This window comes from Natator depressus, chromosome 3 (assembly GCF_965152275.1).
Source record: "Natator depressus isolate rNatDep1 chromosome 3, rNatDep2.hap1, whole genome shotgun sequence".
Classification (NCBI taxonomy): domain Eukaryota; kingdom Metazoa; phylum Chordata; order Testudines; family Cheloniidae; genus Natator; species Natator depressus.
In genome coordinates, this window is record NC_134236.1 from 189595950 (window position 1) to 189612240 (window position 16291).

Sequence of the window (16291 nt, forward strand, 5' to 3'; positions counted from 1 at the left end):
AGGCCACAGCTAAAGAGGATTCTTTACAGAATCAAATTTCTTGTGGTTGTTTAGTATACAAGTAAACTTAATTTTGATAATAAGAACCACAGCGATCTGAGGCAATCTGCCTCTATTATAAGGTACAAAACTGGCACAGAGGACACCATATTATACACAGTAAAAATGCCATAAGTTTAAATTACATCATACAGGGCAAGGAGGCCCTGTTCTCCCATACAGCCATATTAAATGAAAGCCACTACAGTGAACTCTTAATTACATAAAACATATCCATTATCTGATTGCCCTTCAAGAAAAGTACGGTAGATGCAAAAAAATGTTTTAATCTGGAGTTCTGCCTGACCAAGAATTAAGCATATAAATCTATCTTGCCATTCAAGCAGAGAGCACTGGACAAACTGAAGCACAAAACAGAAATAAGCAAAACTTATACAAACAGCATTTTTTGAAAAAAAAAAAAAAAAAAAAAGAAAAAAAAAGAAAAAAGAAAAAAAAGACTTAAAAGCAGACATGCTCCATCTAATGTCAAGAAGCAGCTTGGTTTCCTTTGCCAGATATCCTTGTGACCACATGAATTGTAGACTCAATGGTCCTACACAGGATGTCTAAAATGTCATGCTGCTGCATGTGACTAAAAAGTCCTCTGGAATGGCCGCAACTGACTGATAAACTATTTTCAGGGTCCTGGGATGGTAAGGCTTGACCATCGCAGCCTCTTAGATCTGCTAGGTCAGATAAAACTGCTGAAATTGATGTGGTGGGGAACTCAGAGTCATCCTCAACTGCATTGGGATCCTTGGAACTCTGCAGATCTTTAAATTCCTTGCACTCTTCAAATTTACCATTGCCTGACTGCTCTTCTGTGTGTTGTGACCTGGTAGTTAACATCATGTCTTCTGAAAAGGAAGATGGAACTTCCATTCTGTATTCTTTAACAGAACTATTTTCAGGGGAAGGAGGATCTTGCTCAGTGCCAGGATCAATGATAGAAGAGTCTCTTGTCTCATTATCTGAAGTGCTTGTTGGAGTCAATGCCTCCCTTGGTTCAGTTTTCATATCACTGATGCAGCTGTCTACAGTATGCTCCTCATCGCTGCTAACCCGTCTTCTTTTTACAGGAGTAGCTCCTTCATCATCTGTAAAACCAACATACAGTTTGCAGTGAAGTACATTTATCAGATTTGTTTTATATTTACATTCAAGTCGTGAGGTCTTTTATTTTATGTTATTCACTTTCATATACTCTTCTGTATGTAGGCAAACAGCGCTCACTAGAGATCTCCTCAGAGGCTCATCAGATTGGAGAGATTCATTAACTGTAACTGCCTGCTTAAAATTTCACTTCCTTAGATTCTTGTGTGTTGCATTAGGGGTTAGAATCAGCAAATCTGAAGCTCCAGTGTTAAGCGGGTAACATAATATCTTTACAGCAAGGACTGTCTTTTTGTTCTGTTTGTACATCACCTAGAGTCATGGGGTCCTGGTCCATGACTAGTGCTCCTAAGCTCTGCCACAATACAAATAATAAATAATGATGATAATAATAATATTGTTGTTTGTTTAAACAGATTTCATCAAATAACCTCTCTTTAATATGCTCAGATTTGTAAAAGGTTTTCCTCTCCACACTAAGTGTAATTTTTCTGGTCCAAGGAATTAACCCTGGTCCCACTGAGGTCAATGGTAAAACTCTTTTTGATTTCTATACAACCAGGATTTCACCCGTGTGTTTTGGATTGACAATGCATAATGTTATTATATGTACAGCATTATTAGTTTGGATGATACAGTACAGCAAATAAAACCAGGTCCCTTACCCGAGAAGCTTACAATCTAGTTTACACATTACAACAGGAAGAGATGTGTGTGAGAAGTATCACACAAAGGAAACCGGTAAGTGAGATTTACATACTATAGCCTCATGAGGTTATTTATTGCATCACATACATACTGTGTCAGTTCCTGTTCGTTTATCTCATTTCAGTATGCAAATTTGTCAAAATTAGGACTGTGCTTTTTTCTCTTCTTTTTATGGCACAGGAGTGGAATCAGCACTAGAAAGCTAGTCCAAGGAAGTGGGTGTTAGAATATTTTAAAAGGGGAGGTAGGCTCCATAGTTAGCAGGTTATTTTAGACATAGGGATGACATGGGAGAAAGACACAAAGTATGGGGGATGGGAGCGGTAGGGGATGAAACAAGAGTAGTAGTATGAGGAGCTTTGAAAGTGTGGACAAAGGTTTTAATTTCATGCTGCAAATGTGAACCAGCGATGGGGATGATACAGTAAAAGCAGTGGGCAAGAAAAGTGACTTTAGCAGAAGTATTTTGGATTATCCAGAGGGGTGGCAAGGCAGGAGTCAGGTAAACCAGAGAGGTGGTGGTTGCTGTAGTCTTATTGGGAGATTTCCATAGTATAGAGCAGAATCTTGGTGGCAGAGATTGAGCTGGAGATATACGGAGGAAGAACTGGCAGGATACAGCAACAGTGTGGATATGTGAGGTAAAGGAGAGGGAGTTGGTGTGTGATTACACCAAGGTTATAAAAGGCAAACCTTTAGTTTTTCTTTCTTTGGCTTCTTGCTCTTGTAACGAGTTCCTCTGTTGTTGACAAGCCCTGCATTTGTTTAGCAGTTCTTGCAAAGTTGGAATCAAGGCCGAATTCAGCTGCTTAGGGGTGTGCACTGAAAGCAACAAAGCAAGTGCTCGAAGGTCCTAGAAACATCATAAACAAACACGATTACTAAAATACTTCAAACTTTAAATTTACATTAATCCTACACACACACTATTTGCAATTGAAATAGGTTGATTTGTGTAATAAGCAGAGACCTTACCAGATGTTCTGAACGCTTTTCTGCTTCCAACAGAATAGATTCCTAAACTTTGTTTACACTACCGAAATTTCCCAAAACTTTCCCACTAGTATTAGCAATATCCTTAATGTAGACATAGACCTACTGTGAAAGAGTTGACAATATTAAGTTGTACACAACAGAATTAACCCCCTTGGTTAGGATTTCTTAATGCTTAATTCCAATGCGTTTTACACTAGTTCTGAACAACGAATGAAACACACTATGGTTGACAACCTGACCGTGGAAAACCCAGCAACAGTTTTGGAAATGCTGTGTTATGTAGAAGTGGCAATGAATAGGGAGAATAAACAAAATGTAGAATTATTTGAGTGTTTCTGTCAATCCCCAGCTATTTCATACCACTGCTGGTATCTAAGCGCCAGGAGTAGAGGAGTTTGCATGTGCACTGATTTCCTGTGTGACCAGTGTGCTCTGCACGTTGAGAATGCTGAAAAGGTTGTTCCACTTTTAGTCTCCAGACCATTCATTAAGTCTGGGCTCCTAAACCCAAAAGATCCTGTTGCCCGGGGTGGGGGGTAGGGGTGGAGAGGGTTGTTAATTGTAAGATATCACAATATACATTGGCTTGTCTACATTACTCTGTTATGCAAACTTTAGCAAATGCCACTTGTTAAGTCACTAATACTGGGTCTAGACCACTGTTAATTAAAGTATGTCACTGACCTCTTTTCGATGGTGATGACTTTTTGTATCAATGAAGAACAAGTAAAATGAAGAAAAATAAAAAGAAAAGGGAATAATCCTTTTTTTCTTGTAGAACCAATTTCACTTAGAACAATGGAAACAGAACTTTTTATTGATTACTAAATATTCAATAGATGGGTGAACGTTTTCTACATGGAAGTTATGTAACAAGGAAGGAATATTAAAAGATATGGGGGGGAAGACCGAAGGCACAAAGTCTGAAAGTGATCTAAGATACCAACCGTGATCCAATGCATCTGCAACTAGGGTGAGAATAGGCTGTGTAGGGGCAAAGGGAACTCCCTCGCAAACTCCTAGATTTTATCTACCAGTTCAGAAAGAATAAGAACTGAAGGGGTACCTGAATCACCATGTCTATATGATGATGGGCCATTGAGTACACAGAGGCCACCCAACCCTGCAAATGCTTGAAGTGCAGTCTGTAGCTGTACCACGTAGGTGTGCACCGCCACGCGTCCTAGAACTCTGAGGCAGTTCTGAACTGTGAGGCAGAAGGGCCAACGGCATGGAGGTGGGACGCAGTTCTGAGAAGGCCATTGACTCCTAAAATGCTGAGGTGGACAGACACCCCACTGGAGCTGTTGGGCAAGCTTACAACCGGACACAACAGATCTGACTTCTGAGTCCAATGAGGAGTCCATTTCCTCCAACCCTGGGGGAGATGATCTCATCAGTTTCAGGGAGTGGGGCTGAGAGTCTGGAAAAGGGGGAACCAATGAAATCATCGCTGGCTTGTCTCTAGATGCAATCCTACACAGAAGAAACATGAGCATAGAAGTGACCAGTACCAAGTGATGCTCTGGGGCTTCAGTCGGGATCGCAGGAGCATGTGGTTCCAAAGTCAGTTCCTTGTGAGGCTCTTGAATCATGGGAGAAGCCAGTACCAACAAGCTGAATAACTCCCTGGCTGCCTCAAATGTCAATGGCACCAAAAGGTGTTTTTGAGCCTGCAGGATTGAGAGGTGCGTTGATGCTTCGGGGACTGGTCTCAACGAACCCTTCCTGGGTTCCGAAATCAGCAATCCCTGCTGGCTCACAGACTGCTCCAGGGGACTTTTTAGGGAACTCCTATGAGTTCTTGTGAATACTTGGCAGCTTCTTGTTGGAAGGTTCTGGTACGAATCCCTAGGAGACTTACGCAATCTCTTCTTAAGCACCGGCAATACAGAACTGGCTGATGACTTCGTAAGAACAGGAGGCATGATAGACATGGACGTGCTTGGTACCCACTCAGAGCGGGTGGGTTCTGACGGTGGATTGTGCAGAATCCATGAGCAGGTACTTGAGTCTGGCAGCCTTCTCCTTTTTCGAATGATGTTTGAACAAATGTGATATTTGTCTCTCACATGCACCTCTCTCAGACACTTAAAGAAGCTGGGAGGAGGGTCACGCACTGGCAGAGACATTACATGAATGACAGGCCTTGAAGCTAGGAGAATGGGGCATCAGTTTGGTATCAATACCGGTACCCAACCAGGGACTGGTAACCCCAAACTAAAAAGACAGTTCTAGGTATAAGTTTACAATACTATTTACAGAATTACTATATAAGACTAAAACTAATATTATAGGTACTACATACACTGAGAGAGGAAAGATATGAAGAAACAAAGATTGCAGCTCCAACAACCACCGTCACTGACAATAGGAAGGAACTGAGAGGTGTCGAGGGCAGTGTGGCTCTTTATACCTGTGTGCAGTGGTAAGAGGTATCAGAGGGAGTTCATAGTGCACTGACAGGTACGGCTAAGGGAAAAATCTCTGACAAGTGTGCACAAGGCATGCACACACCTACAGTGGAATGGACATGTGGAATCACTTGAAGAAGAACTTGTTTTATTCTGAGAAAGTGGCCCAGGGAAAACAGCCCTGGAATTCTTGGAACAAGATTTGGAGAGTTTACCTTTTTTGGTTGACAAAATATGCAAGGAGAAATAAAAATAGAATGGGCGCTTCCTAAACTTCTTTAATGTTTTCCTACATTTTTCAATCTTTGGGATGATCTAATGTCTGTTTCAGAGAAATAATCAGAGGTGTTGGATGGAGGGCAGAGAGGGTAAACTCTTTTTCCATATGATCACAGGTGGGACTCAGGAATGACTTTTATCAGAGCTTGACTCCACTCATAGCAAGGGGTCTCTGGGGCTGGAGTGACAGCAGCCCACCCATATGATGCACAGAAAGAGAACAAGGGGAAACAGAAAGTGAAAAAGTAGGTAGCAGAGAGCTAAAAAAGACCAATAGAAGAATTTTGAAGAGATCAGAATGGCATTCCAGAGCTATCTGCCTATTTCCTTAGCAGAGCAGAGATTTCTAGCAGGGAGTTTGTGAGCAGCCCCCTTATCCAGGGTTCAACCTGATGGACACCTCCAGCTGTCTCTGAACAGCTGGCAAAGGGGACCCTGCCTATGCATATAGTTTCAATCAATATGCCCACTCTCTAAGGCAAATCCTCACACTGGATACAATCTACTGAAGCTCTGCCATAGAAAGTAAACTTGTTTTTAAAAGGTTTTATTATTTTAATGGCTTTGAAAAGTCTTACCCCATTTAAGGTAGAGCTTGCTTTGGAAATTTCAACTCGCTGGCTGCTGAAATCGGATTCAAGGCTTTGATATTGATTTATTAGATTTGTAACCAGAGTATTGATTAAATTGGCACAGTTTGCTTCAGAAAACACCTGCCCCTGGACCTGTAAGAGAACGCATTTATTTCAAAGCTATGAAGACTTGAATTGTGCAAAGTAATACCCTAAACTAATGTGATGCATAATAACTGCATTTCCATTAAATACGAACACTTAAAATACCACATACCTTTAAAAGAAAGTGCGTCAAAAATGTGTACACAATATTGTTGTTAAGAAAAGTTCTTTCATCCATTAGAATACATTTAATGTATTCTGCAAAAACTGGATCTTCACACAGGAGCTTAATACAGTTCTTTGACATAGCAGACTAAAGAGGAAAGAAAAAAACTTTGCAATTTAATGCTGCAAAATTAGCACTGAAATTATGACACTTGTGAGAGCATTGTACATAATTATCTATTAAGGGCAACTGAAAGAATAGGCACCATCTGGAATAATGCCTGCAACATTAATGATCATAACTAACTAACTGGGTCTGCTAATCAATTCATTCATACTGAAAATGTTTGCCTGGCATTAAGTTAAAATAAACTACTACTAAGGACAAAAAGAAATTAATTTGAGTTATCATCTCAAAGGTGTTCTTTGATTCACCTCATTTTATGTGAGGATGGAAGTTTGTCAGTAGTAGTGTGTATTTACTGAGATCCATCTCCCCTGGCCTGCAAAGCAACTACTGCCCCCTCTTCTGTGAGTGTAAAGGGTCCTCCGACAGTGGCACTGGTCGAGATCTGCTGCAAGAGGTGACAGGAGCCAGATCTCGGGAGGTCTCAGCCACGAATAATGATAGAAATTTAACTTCACAGTTTTTATGGTCACAAACTATAGTAAAGAGAGGTTACTCACCAGCAATTGTTGTTCTTGAAGAGCATGGCCTCCACATATTCACATTTGTGCGATATGGTGCCTCTGGCATCGAGCTGTGGAATATTACTATCGAGCACTGTCTGTTGGAGCCACTAGTTCCTCTATCTCCCCTCCCCCAGAGGACTGGAGTAGCCCCAATTACCCTTCAGTCTGTTCCCTAATTTAGGAATTCATTAGCTGAGATTCTGAAGAAGTGGTGAAAGTGGGCAGAAGGTATGAGTATGCAGAGGCTACATTCCGGAAGAACAGTTACGTGTAAGTAACCCCCCAATCTTCTTTGAGTAGCCTCTGCATAGTCCCGCTCATGGGAGATTAGCAAAGAGTACAACCCCTAGGAAATTCTAGGTGAACAAGGAGGGTGATAACTACCAAAACTAGCATAAGCTCTATATGGCAGGTCAAGAGAATATGCTGGCCACCATTACACTCTCTCATGGGACCTCTGTGAGGTCATGAGACACATATAGAGATAAAAGCAACAGCTTGGAAATGCTGTGAAAAAGGCCAACAACAGCTGCTGCTTTTGGGTTAATTGGATCTCTTTTGATATATACAGGTGACTGAAAATCTGACAAGTCTTAACAAGGGTGTAAAAGAGAACTGAGGAAACAGACAAGTTAGTGGTCTGTTTGAGATGGAAATGGAGATGATTTAAGACTCCAAATGGGGATTGATGGCACTAACCATGTCACACTTTTCATACCGACTCCTGTTTATAGAGAACTGGCCATTTGGTATGCATCTAACGAAGTCCAGGAAGTAGCTATGGATATGAGAAATTCCTCTTCTACACTTTATGGTACAGATGATAATCTGACAATAGAAGACCAGAGATCCAGAGAGCTTTGAGAAAGAAGACTCCAATTCCAATTGAAAAGAAATACATACACTACAGGGAATAACCCTGGAATGAACAACACCTACTGTAATACTCACAGCACAACAATAAAGAAATCCAGATTCCTTAGTGCAGTCATGAAGGCAAAGCAGTAAGTAACCATACTGGTCCATGGAGAAATCCTTCAATAAACTAGGGTATTACAAAGTGAGGGAGGCCCACTGTCCCAAGCATCTGAGGGAAGCTGAAATCACAAACGCTGCTATTCGAAATATGGTTCTGGACTGTTCAAAAATCTAGAAGTCAGGGTGTCAACTCTTGACAATTCAGGATGAGATGGAGAGTCTTAATCCAACCTTACCACAAAGATCTAGTAATCTGGAAAGTGGTGCTAACATCAAACACAGGACACTTGAACCAAACTGCCAAGATTCTATTACAGTTATTGCAACATCTTTGCAGAGTCTCATCTGATCTGCAGACAGATCCCCTGAACCAATGGAACTAGAGGGAATATGTAGTGGAATTCCTGATTCCAGCTGAGAAACGGATTTTGCCAATGACACTGGCTTTTGTCTGACCCCGAAGTAGAACTGGAGATAAGGGGTGATGGGCTTGGTAATGAACAGGCCACGTATTATATAAACTTTCCCTTTATATAATACCTGGCAGAGACCTAAGACAGACATTGGTATTTTTGGCAGATGAGTCTCTGGTCTTGATCAATGGGAGAAAGTCTTACAGGCTAGACAAACTGTTTTCAACTCCAGAACCCTACGGTAGAAGCTTTAATTTCCAACAGTGACCATATTCTGTAAAAGGATTGAGAACAAGATGACCATCTTACTCCATCTGGAAATATCCCTGTCGATAGTAAGGGAAGCAAGAAAAATCTCGTGATGAGCATGTGTTATCTTTACCTTCTGCATCTCGAATGGCTCAGGTGTAAGTAGCATCAATAAGGCATGTTTCCCTTTGTAATCAATCTTATGGAGGCCATACAAAGGCTTGGAGAAAAGGTATCATCAGTTATACTGATAAGGACCTATCTGTAGACCAAAGTCTAAAAACAGACATTTTTGCATGGATGATTTGACGTCTGAGACAGTAAGGACAGGATAGCAGCGTTCTCAATTTTTTTAATGCTGTTTTAAAAGCAAAGTATCTTGTGGATACTTGTGATTAACTGGAGTGATAGAACAGAGCTGGGTTTTGTTGCATGAAAAGGGTTGATATAATGCCAATGCCACCTTACAGATAGTTTGCCTTACAGCGTTGCTGTACTGTTTCTTCTTTATTTTTTGGACTGAAGAAAGACTGTGCTAACTAACTGTTCATCTAACTAGAAAGAAAATAGCCCCAAAAGGCTGATACAGGCTGGGCCACTCCCTCTTTTATACCCCTGGCATCCTTTGCAAAGGAGGGGAAGGAGAAAGCAGCCCCAAAACATACTGCTCACTAGAAAAATTCTGCAGCTGAATGCAGAGGTGCCATATCCCCCAAGTGGGAATATGTAGCCATTGTGTCAGTAGTGTTACCACTGTGTCAGCATTTCCACTATAAACTGCGTATTTTTGTGATTTAAAACTTGGTTATTTACATCTCTTCAAGCCTGCAACTCGACAAGTAATCTAGGGTGATTTAATTTTTTTAAACTTTACTTGAAAAAAGTTTGTAGTTGTTTTCACATAAGCGCAGGAGTGCTGATGGGTGTCCTGGACAAATTCTAACTTAGGTAAGTATATTCTAATTACCTAAATTCCTCCTGCACTTTCAACTGGGTATGGTATTCTTCACTCTCTATCCTAAACTGTTGGGTGAAATGGTTGTACGCTATTAAAAAATTCTATTCTAGATCTGCAGATTAGATTTATTGATCTTTTATATACATACATAAATATATATATATTGCACTCTTCATTGTGATATTTGGGTACACTATGGCTCTGAAGTGGCTGGATTTCAATGGTGAGCAAAGCAATCTCTATCGACAAGCACAAGCTCAGAACCTACTAATATTTATGCGTGTGTGTAAAGTTATTAACATACAAAAGTGTTTGCAGGATCAGGGCTATACATGATCTGCATATCAGTTAGTTTTTTTTTGTTTGTTTGTTTTTTTAAAAGATCCTTCAGGATGAAAGTCACAATACAAACACAAGGTGTTACTAATTGTTAATTTAAAAAATGTTAAAGTTGTGAACAAAGTAATACCACCCAATAAATTTAAAGTGTACTGAAATTAATTAGTAATTAGTCTTATGAATTGCTGTTTAAAAAGTAACTAGCTTTAAAGAATTTACAGCTGTCACATCTTCTAAATATTCTTGTTCAGTTAGTTCTCAAACTCATTTAAATTTTACCTGAGTCTGGCATAGCTCAGTCCAAAGTTTGGGAAACAATGCAAGATGAAGCGGTAAACCTTCATAAGCAACTAGGACACCTGAAATTTTAAGAGAAAACAAAACTGATGACATAAAGAACTACGTAAAACTGATCTTTGTCGGATATATTTATTTTTTGACCTGAATAGTTTTGAAGCACCATAAAAATTCAGAGGACTATATCCTAAGCCAATTACATATGACCACAAATGTCTAGCATCTAGAATGGTTTTTATAGTACAGTTAGTCTACAGAACAGGACTTCCTTCTACATTTTTACCAGCTGAATCAAAAATGTAGCATCTGATCTCAATATTGTTTTCTTTTAATTCTTTAGCTGGAACAATTTATCAGTTTTCATATTTTTTGAGAAACAAAGCAGCATGAGCACAACAAACAGATTTGAAATTTCTTAAGCTTCATCTTCACCTCAAGCCACAACTTTATTTACATACACTTAATGAAACATTGGCTAGGTGACAGACTGACCAATAGCAAAGGATACACATTCTTGATAAACACTTCAGCAAAAAAATCCCACACTAAATAGTAATGTTGCTGTGTGGTTCATGGCTTGAACAAAGAATGAGTGGGTGACTCAATGGCTTAATGAATTCTTACCTGTAAAAGCCAATCCACACTACCTCCATAATTTGGTAACTAGTCAGAAAGATAGCTCTTACCCAGTTACAAAGAAACTTTCCTGACAACATAACCATGTTTGCATATCTACACCTACCATGCTGCCTAACTATATTGTATTCTGGGAAAATCTGAGTAGCTATTCCAGAAGATGAACACACAGAGGATGTCCTACACAGAGAGAGCTGGGATGAAGAAGGACTGCTGAACTGGCTAGACAGGCACTAAAAAAATTAGTGTGCTGGAATTGTTAGAGAAAGGCTATTCTAGGCCTCTGGCAGCGGTGAAACACAGCTGCCATGTGTGGAGGTAAAAACCATTTCCACTAGCTGAGTACAAACTCAGCTAAAAGTTGTCGTGTGATCAGGCCCTAACTCACTAACTAGAATCAGGCCCAGGTATATATAGTGACAGAGTTGGTGCCCTCTGATGGCTTTTTGGTTGCTTATGTAAAATGAATTGGTGGTCTCAATTCAGCTATTACTGCACAGATGAGATGTCCACATCCCAGAAACCACTGTCAGAACTGGCACACTTGTTAGCAGTCTCAGCAAGGCTGAGGATTAATGTCTAGATTTTTAAAGATATTTAGGTATTGCTGTGCTCAGCTTTGCAATACATAACTGATTCATGAGCCTAAATCTAATTTTCAAAAGGGATTTAAGCATTTTGGAGCCTAAACCCCATTGACTATCAATATACTAAATTAAATTTTTAAAAGTAAGTACACAGTTGTCTCATAATTGCCACTACAAAACACCTCAATGGCTAAGGAAGTCTGTTTAACTGCCATACTTACTCATCTTAACTAAAGTTTCGGTAAACTTTTCACAGTTGATTGCAACTCGACATAATAGATGGATGAACTGATGGTACGAAAAGAAGTAGTCTAGAAGCATACGATCATAAACATCATCTTTACCCTGAGGATTTAAGATGACAATTTATAAATAGATTAAGCTTAAATTAAGCAACTGGGCAACTACATGACATACCTAAAAATTTAGTTAATAAGCTTATTCAGAGCCATAAGTTTTCAATGCATTTAATAATATACTGCTGTAAAACTGGATGAGAATTTCCGAGACTAACTCAAAATAGATGTGATGTGAATAAAATTAGATGTTAATTTGCAGATCAGTGTACATATATTTAAATGCATAAAATACTATTTTTCAGTTTTTAAAGGGCATATCAATAATCAGATTAATATCTTTTTGCAACACCCAAAATGTACTTAAAGTCAGTTTTATAGATAGGGCCCTAACAAATTCACTGCCATGAAAAACATGTCACAGAAAGTGAAGTATGGTCTTTTGTGTGCTCTTACCCTATATTATCCGATTTCATGGGGTCGACCAGTGCTTCTCAAATTGCGATTCTGACCCAAAAGGGAGTTGCACAGGGGTTACAAGGTTATTTTAGGCGGGGCGGGGCCGGCCCACAACATTCTGGTAGCTGAGGCGGGGAGCTCAAATGACACCCCCATGCTCCCTCGCTTGGGCCAAAACTTTGAAAGGTCTCAATTCTGCCTTCTTCCTGTTCTACTCCTCTCATGGTACTGCTCTGCTACCTACCCCAATAAAGGAGAACTAACAACTTAAAATGCCTTGTTCAAAAATTTTAAGTAACACTTAACTGTCAAACGCCTGAACAGCAAATGTAACTTTTTTTGTCTGCATAGTAAACACTGGCATTTTTATCCGTTTGAATAATCAAAGTGGTGCTTTCCATGCCTTCTTGGTTGCAAAGATTTGAACTGCTTCCTGAAGGTCCACAGGTTGGGCCAGTTCATGCTCTACTGAGAATGTTGCAAGTCCGACCAGCCTCTCCTGTGTCATTGTGGAGCATAGATGTGTTTTTATTTAACTTCTCCACTGGCAACTGTTACAGGAAGTGTTAGAAGTATGCGCAGAGCAACAAAAGCATTTGGAAAGAGGGTGGTCATCTTATTTGTGCACATGTATTCCAGAACAGCCTTTGGAGTTGATCCTGCTGAAAGGTATCTTGAAAGGGCTTTCAGTTCATCACCTAAATCACTTGCATCAATATTGTGCATGTCATCACTGTTTCTAGTGCCCTGCATTGCTGGTGCAGGCCTTCTTCAGGTATAGTGAGGAGTTTTGGAATATCATACAACATCCCAAATATACTGCTGTGTTCCCTGAGCTGCATGAAACGTTCTTCAACTGACCGTATTGCACAATCTAGCACCTGGTTAAAGAATTCAACTTTGAATTGTTGTTTGGGGTCTCTTGTGGGATTATCCCGTGCCTTGTAATCAAAATATCTTCTTCTTCAGTGACTCTTGTATTCTTGAATGGGTGGGAAAATAGTTTCAGCGTGCAGTGCCTCTGCCAACTTCTCTGCACTCTTCAGAACGTTTTGAAATCCCTCATCTGACTGGTGACACTGTAGGTGGGACTTAGCTTCATCCAGTTGTTCCATTGCTCCAGATATATCAAGGTCAACACCTTGGAGTCTCTTGCTTACAACACTTATTTCAAACAGTATGTCATGACACAACACTAAGCCACACAGAAATTTGAAGTTATGTATGTTTCTGGTGATTCCATTTCCCTCTGCCACTGTTCTCCCACGAACAGTTCCTGTCATAGCATTATCCTCCATAATGGCAACTATGGCATCATCTATCTTCCCAATTTGGTGTTTGATAGGCTTTATCGCCTCCACTCGACTTTCCCATCCTGTGGCACTCAGTGGTTTCAGTGTCAGAGAGGATGTTCCCAGATGTTGCTTCAAAATTTGCTGTTGATGCAGAGAAAAATACATAGATGCTTTGAATTACATTAAAAAATTCAGCAGCCTCACTAGAAGCTGATGCTGCATCACTGACCACCAAGTTCAATGAATGAGAACTGCATGGGACAAAAAAAGGTCAAGGGTTTAACTCTCGGATCAGTGTCTGCACTCCTCTGTTCTTTCCTCTCATGTTGGCACCATTATCGTAGCCCTGACCTCTCATGTCAGCTATCGCAATTCCCATATCTTCCAGCTTTTTAAAAAGCACATTTGTCATACCAGCTCCTGTAGTATCATCAATGTCAATAAATTCTAAAAAATGCTCTCTGACAGTCACCATTGCAGGGACATTTTCACTAGGTTCTGTTGTTACAAAACGCACCATTAAAGTCATCTGTTCCGTACGGCTGATGTCAGATGTGCAGTCCAGAATAACAGAGTAATATCTTGCTGACTTCAGATCTGCCACAATCTTCTGTTTGACTTTTGTTGCCAGTAACTGTATGATCTCATTTTGAATTGTTTTTCCAAAGTAGTGGTGTATGTACATTTCTTGGGTGGTGACTTTTCTTAGATGCTCCTGGAGTACAGCATCAAACTCAGCCATCAGCTCCACAATTCTAAGGAAGTTTCCATTTGCTAGGTTTTGGGTAGCAAGCATTCTCACAATGGCATCTGCTCACCACTCACATCCTCACTGGGGCCGGAAGGCTCACCGTGAACATTTGTGTCTATGTATCTCAGGAGAGCTACTTCATGCTTAGATAGAAATACTTCCTTTGATTTCTTTCTTTTTCTGAATACTGCCCCAGAGGGGCGTTTTCTTCTTTCATTCATGACTGCTGTTCTGTGCCAGCTATAGTGGCTCTCAACACTCAATTGAAGGGGCCAAATAAGCAGGCTGGTACCAGGGCCTGAGTGAGGGAAGATATCAGCGTCTTAAGGGCCTAACTGGCTCCTATTACTTCAGTTGACTGCCTGTTCTCCTCAAGTGGGTTCAGGGAAGCAGCAGGAAACAGGAAGCTCCCTGAGAAGCTGGTGCTAATCAGTCCAGGCTCCTGAGGGTGCTAGAGAGGTACATAAGAGGCTCCTCCTCCTCTCTCTCCCTGCAGCTCCTGCTGCATTCTGTTATTCCCTCTCACCTTTTCTCCTGCCTGCCTGTTATGTCTCTTGTGCTCTCCTTCCTCTAGCACAGCACTTCACCATTTCTGTGCATCTAGAGGAGAGAGAATACATATGCACCAGCAGCAGACACAATTTTCTACACTCTGGGTCCTAGTGGTGCCCCCCCCCACACAGTCTGGCACCTGAGGCAGCTGCCTCAGTTCACCTCATGGTAAGGCCAGCCCTGAGGCGGGGGTCATGATATTGCCAACCTTACTTCTGCGCTGACTTCAGAGCTGGGCAGCCAGACAGCGGCAGCAGGCAGCAGCACAGAAGTAAGGGTGGCAATACCATACCAGGCCATCTTTACTTCTGTGCTGCTGCTGGGGGCAGCTCTGCCTTCAGAGCTGGGCTCCTGGCCAAGAGATGCTGCTCTCCAACTGCTCAGCTTTAAAAGACAGTGCTGCTTCCAGCAGCAGTGCAGAAGTAAGGGTAGCGGTACCGCAACCCCCGCTACAATAACCTTGCAACCCCCCCCCCCCCCCCAAACTCCTTTTTGGGTCAGGAGCCCTACAATTACAATACTGTGAAATTTCAGATTTAAATAGCTGAAATAATGAAATTTATTATTTTAAAAATCCTATGACCATGAAATTGACCAAAATGGACTGTGAATTTGGTAGGGCCCTATTTCTAGATAAACTTCCAGAAAACACGGTTACTCACCTTCTCGTAACTTTTGTTCTTTGAGATGTGTTGCTCATATCCATTCCAATTAGGTGTGTGCACACCGCATGCACAGCAGTTGTAAAGTTTTCCCCGAGCAGCACCCATTGGGTCGGCTGTGGAGCCCCCTGGAGTGCCACCTCCTTGGCGCTCAATTTGTGACCCTGCCGACCCAGCGTCCCCTCAGTTCCTTCTTGCTGGTTATTCTGACAGAGGGGAAGGCGGGCGGGTTTGGAATGGGTATGAGCAACACCACTTGCAGAACAAGTTATGAGAAGGTGAGTAACCATTTTTTCTTCTTCGAGTGATTGCTCATATCGATTCCAATTAGGTGATTCCCAAGCCTTACCTAGGTGGTGGGGTTGCAGTTATGGAATCGCTGACTGGGGCACCGCTCCGCCAAAAACTGCATCATCTCTGGCATGCTGAATGATGGCATAATGAGAGATGAACGTATGCATACAGGACCAAGTTGCTGCCCTGCAGATTTCTTGTATCAGGACCTGGGCCAGGAACACTGCCAATGAGGCCTGTGCTGTAAGTGCCAGGGCTGGTACCTTGGACACCTCATACTACGTGCTGATGCAGGACATGAGCCAGGAAGATATTCTTTGAGATGAGACCGGGAGACCTTTCATCCGGTCTGCCACCACTAGGGGCAACTGGTTTGACTTCCTGAATGGCTTAATACATTCGATGTAGAAAGCTAGCGCCGGCCGTACATCCAGGGAG

At 41.3% G+C, this 16291-nt stretch overlaps 1 protein-coding gene across 2 annotated transcripts in view; it reads right to left on the bottom strand.

Moving 5' to 3' along the window:
- Positions 1-453: 453 nt before the first annotated feature.
- Positions 454-16291, bottom strand: part of USP34 (ubiquitin specific peptidase 34) — a 275304-nt gene continuing 259466 nt past the window's right edge. For both annotated transcript variants that reach the window (XM_074949535.1, XM_074949534.1), the window contains exons 75-80: positions 11766-11889; positions 10304-10383; positions 6402-6542; positions 6131-6277; positions 2557-2716; positions 454-1139 (exon numbers count right to left, since the gene is read on the bottom strand). In XM_074949535.1, coding sequence (XP_074805636.1) covers positions 529-1139; positions 2557-2716; positions 6131-6277; positions 6402-6542; positions 10304-10383; positions 11766-11889 — 1263 coding nt within the window. In that variant the 3' untranslated portion in view covers positions 454-528. The remainder of the gene's footprint in view (positions 1140-2556; positions 2717-6130; positions 6278-6401; positions 6543-10303; positions 10384-11765; positions 11890-16291) is intronic.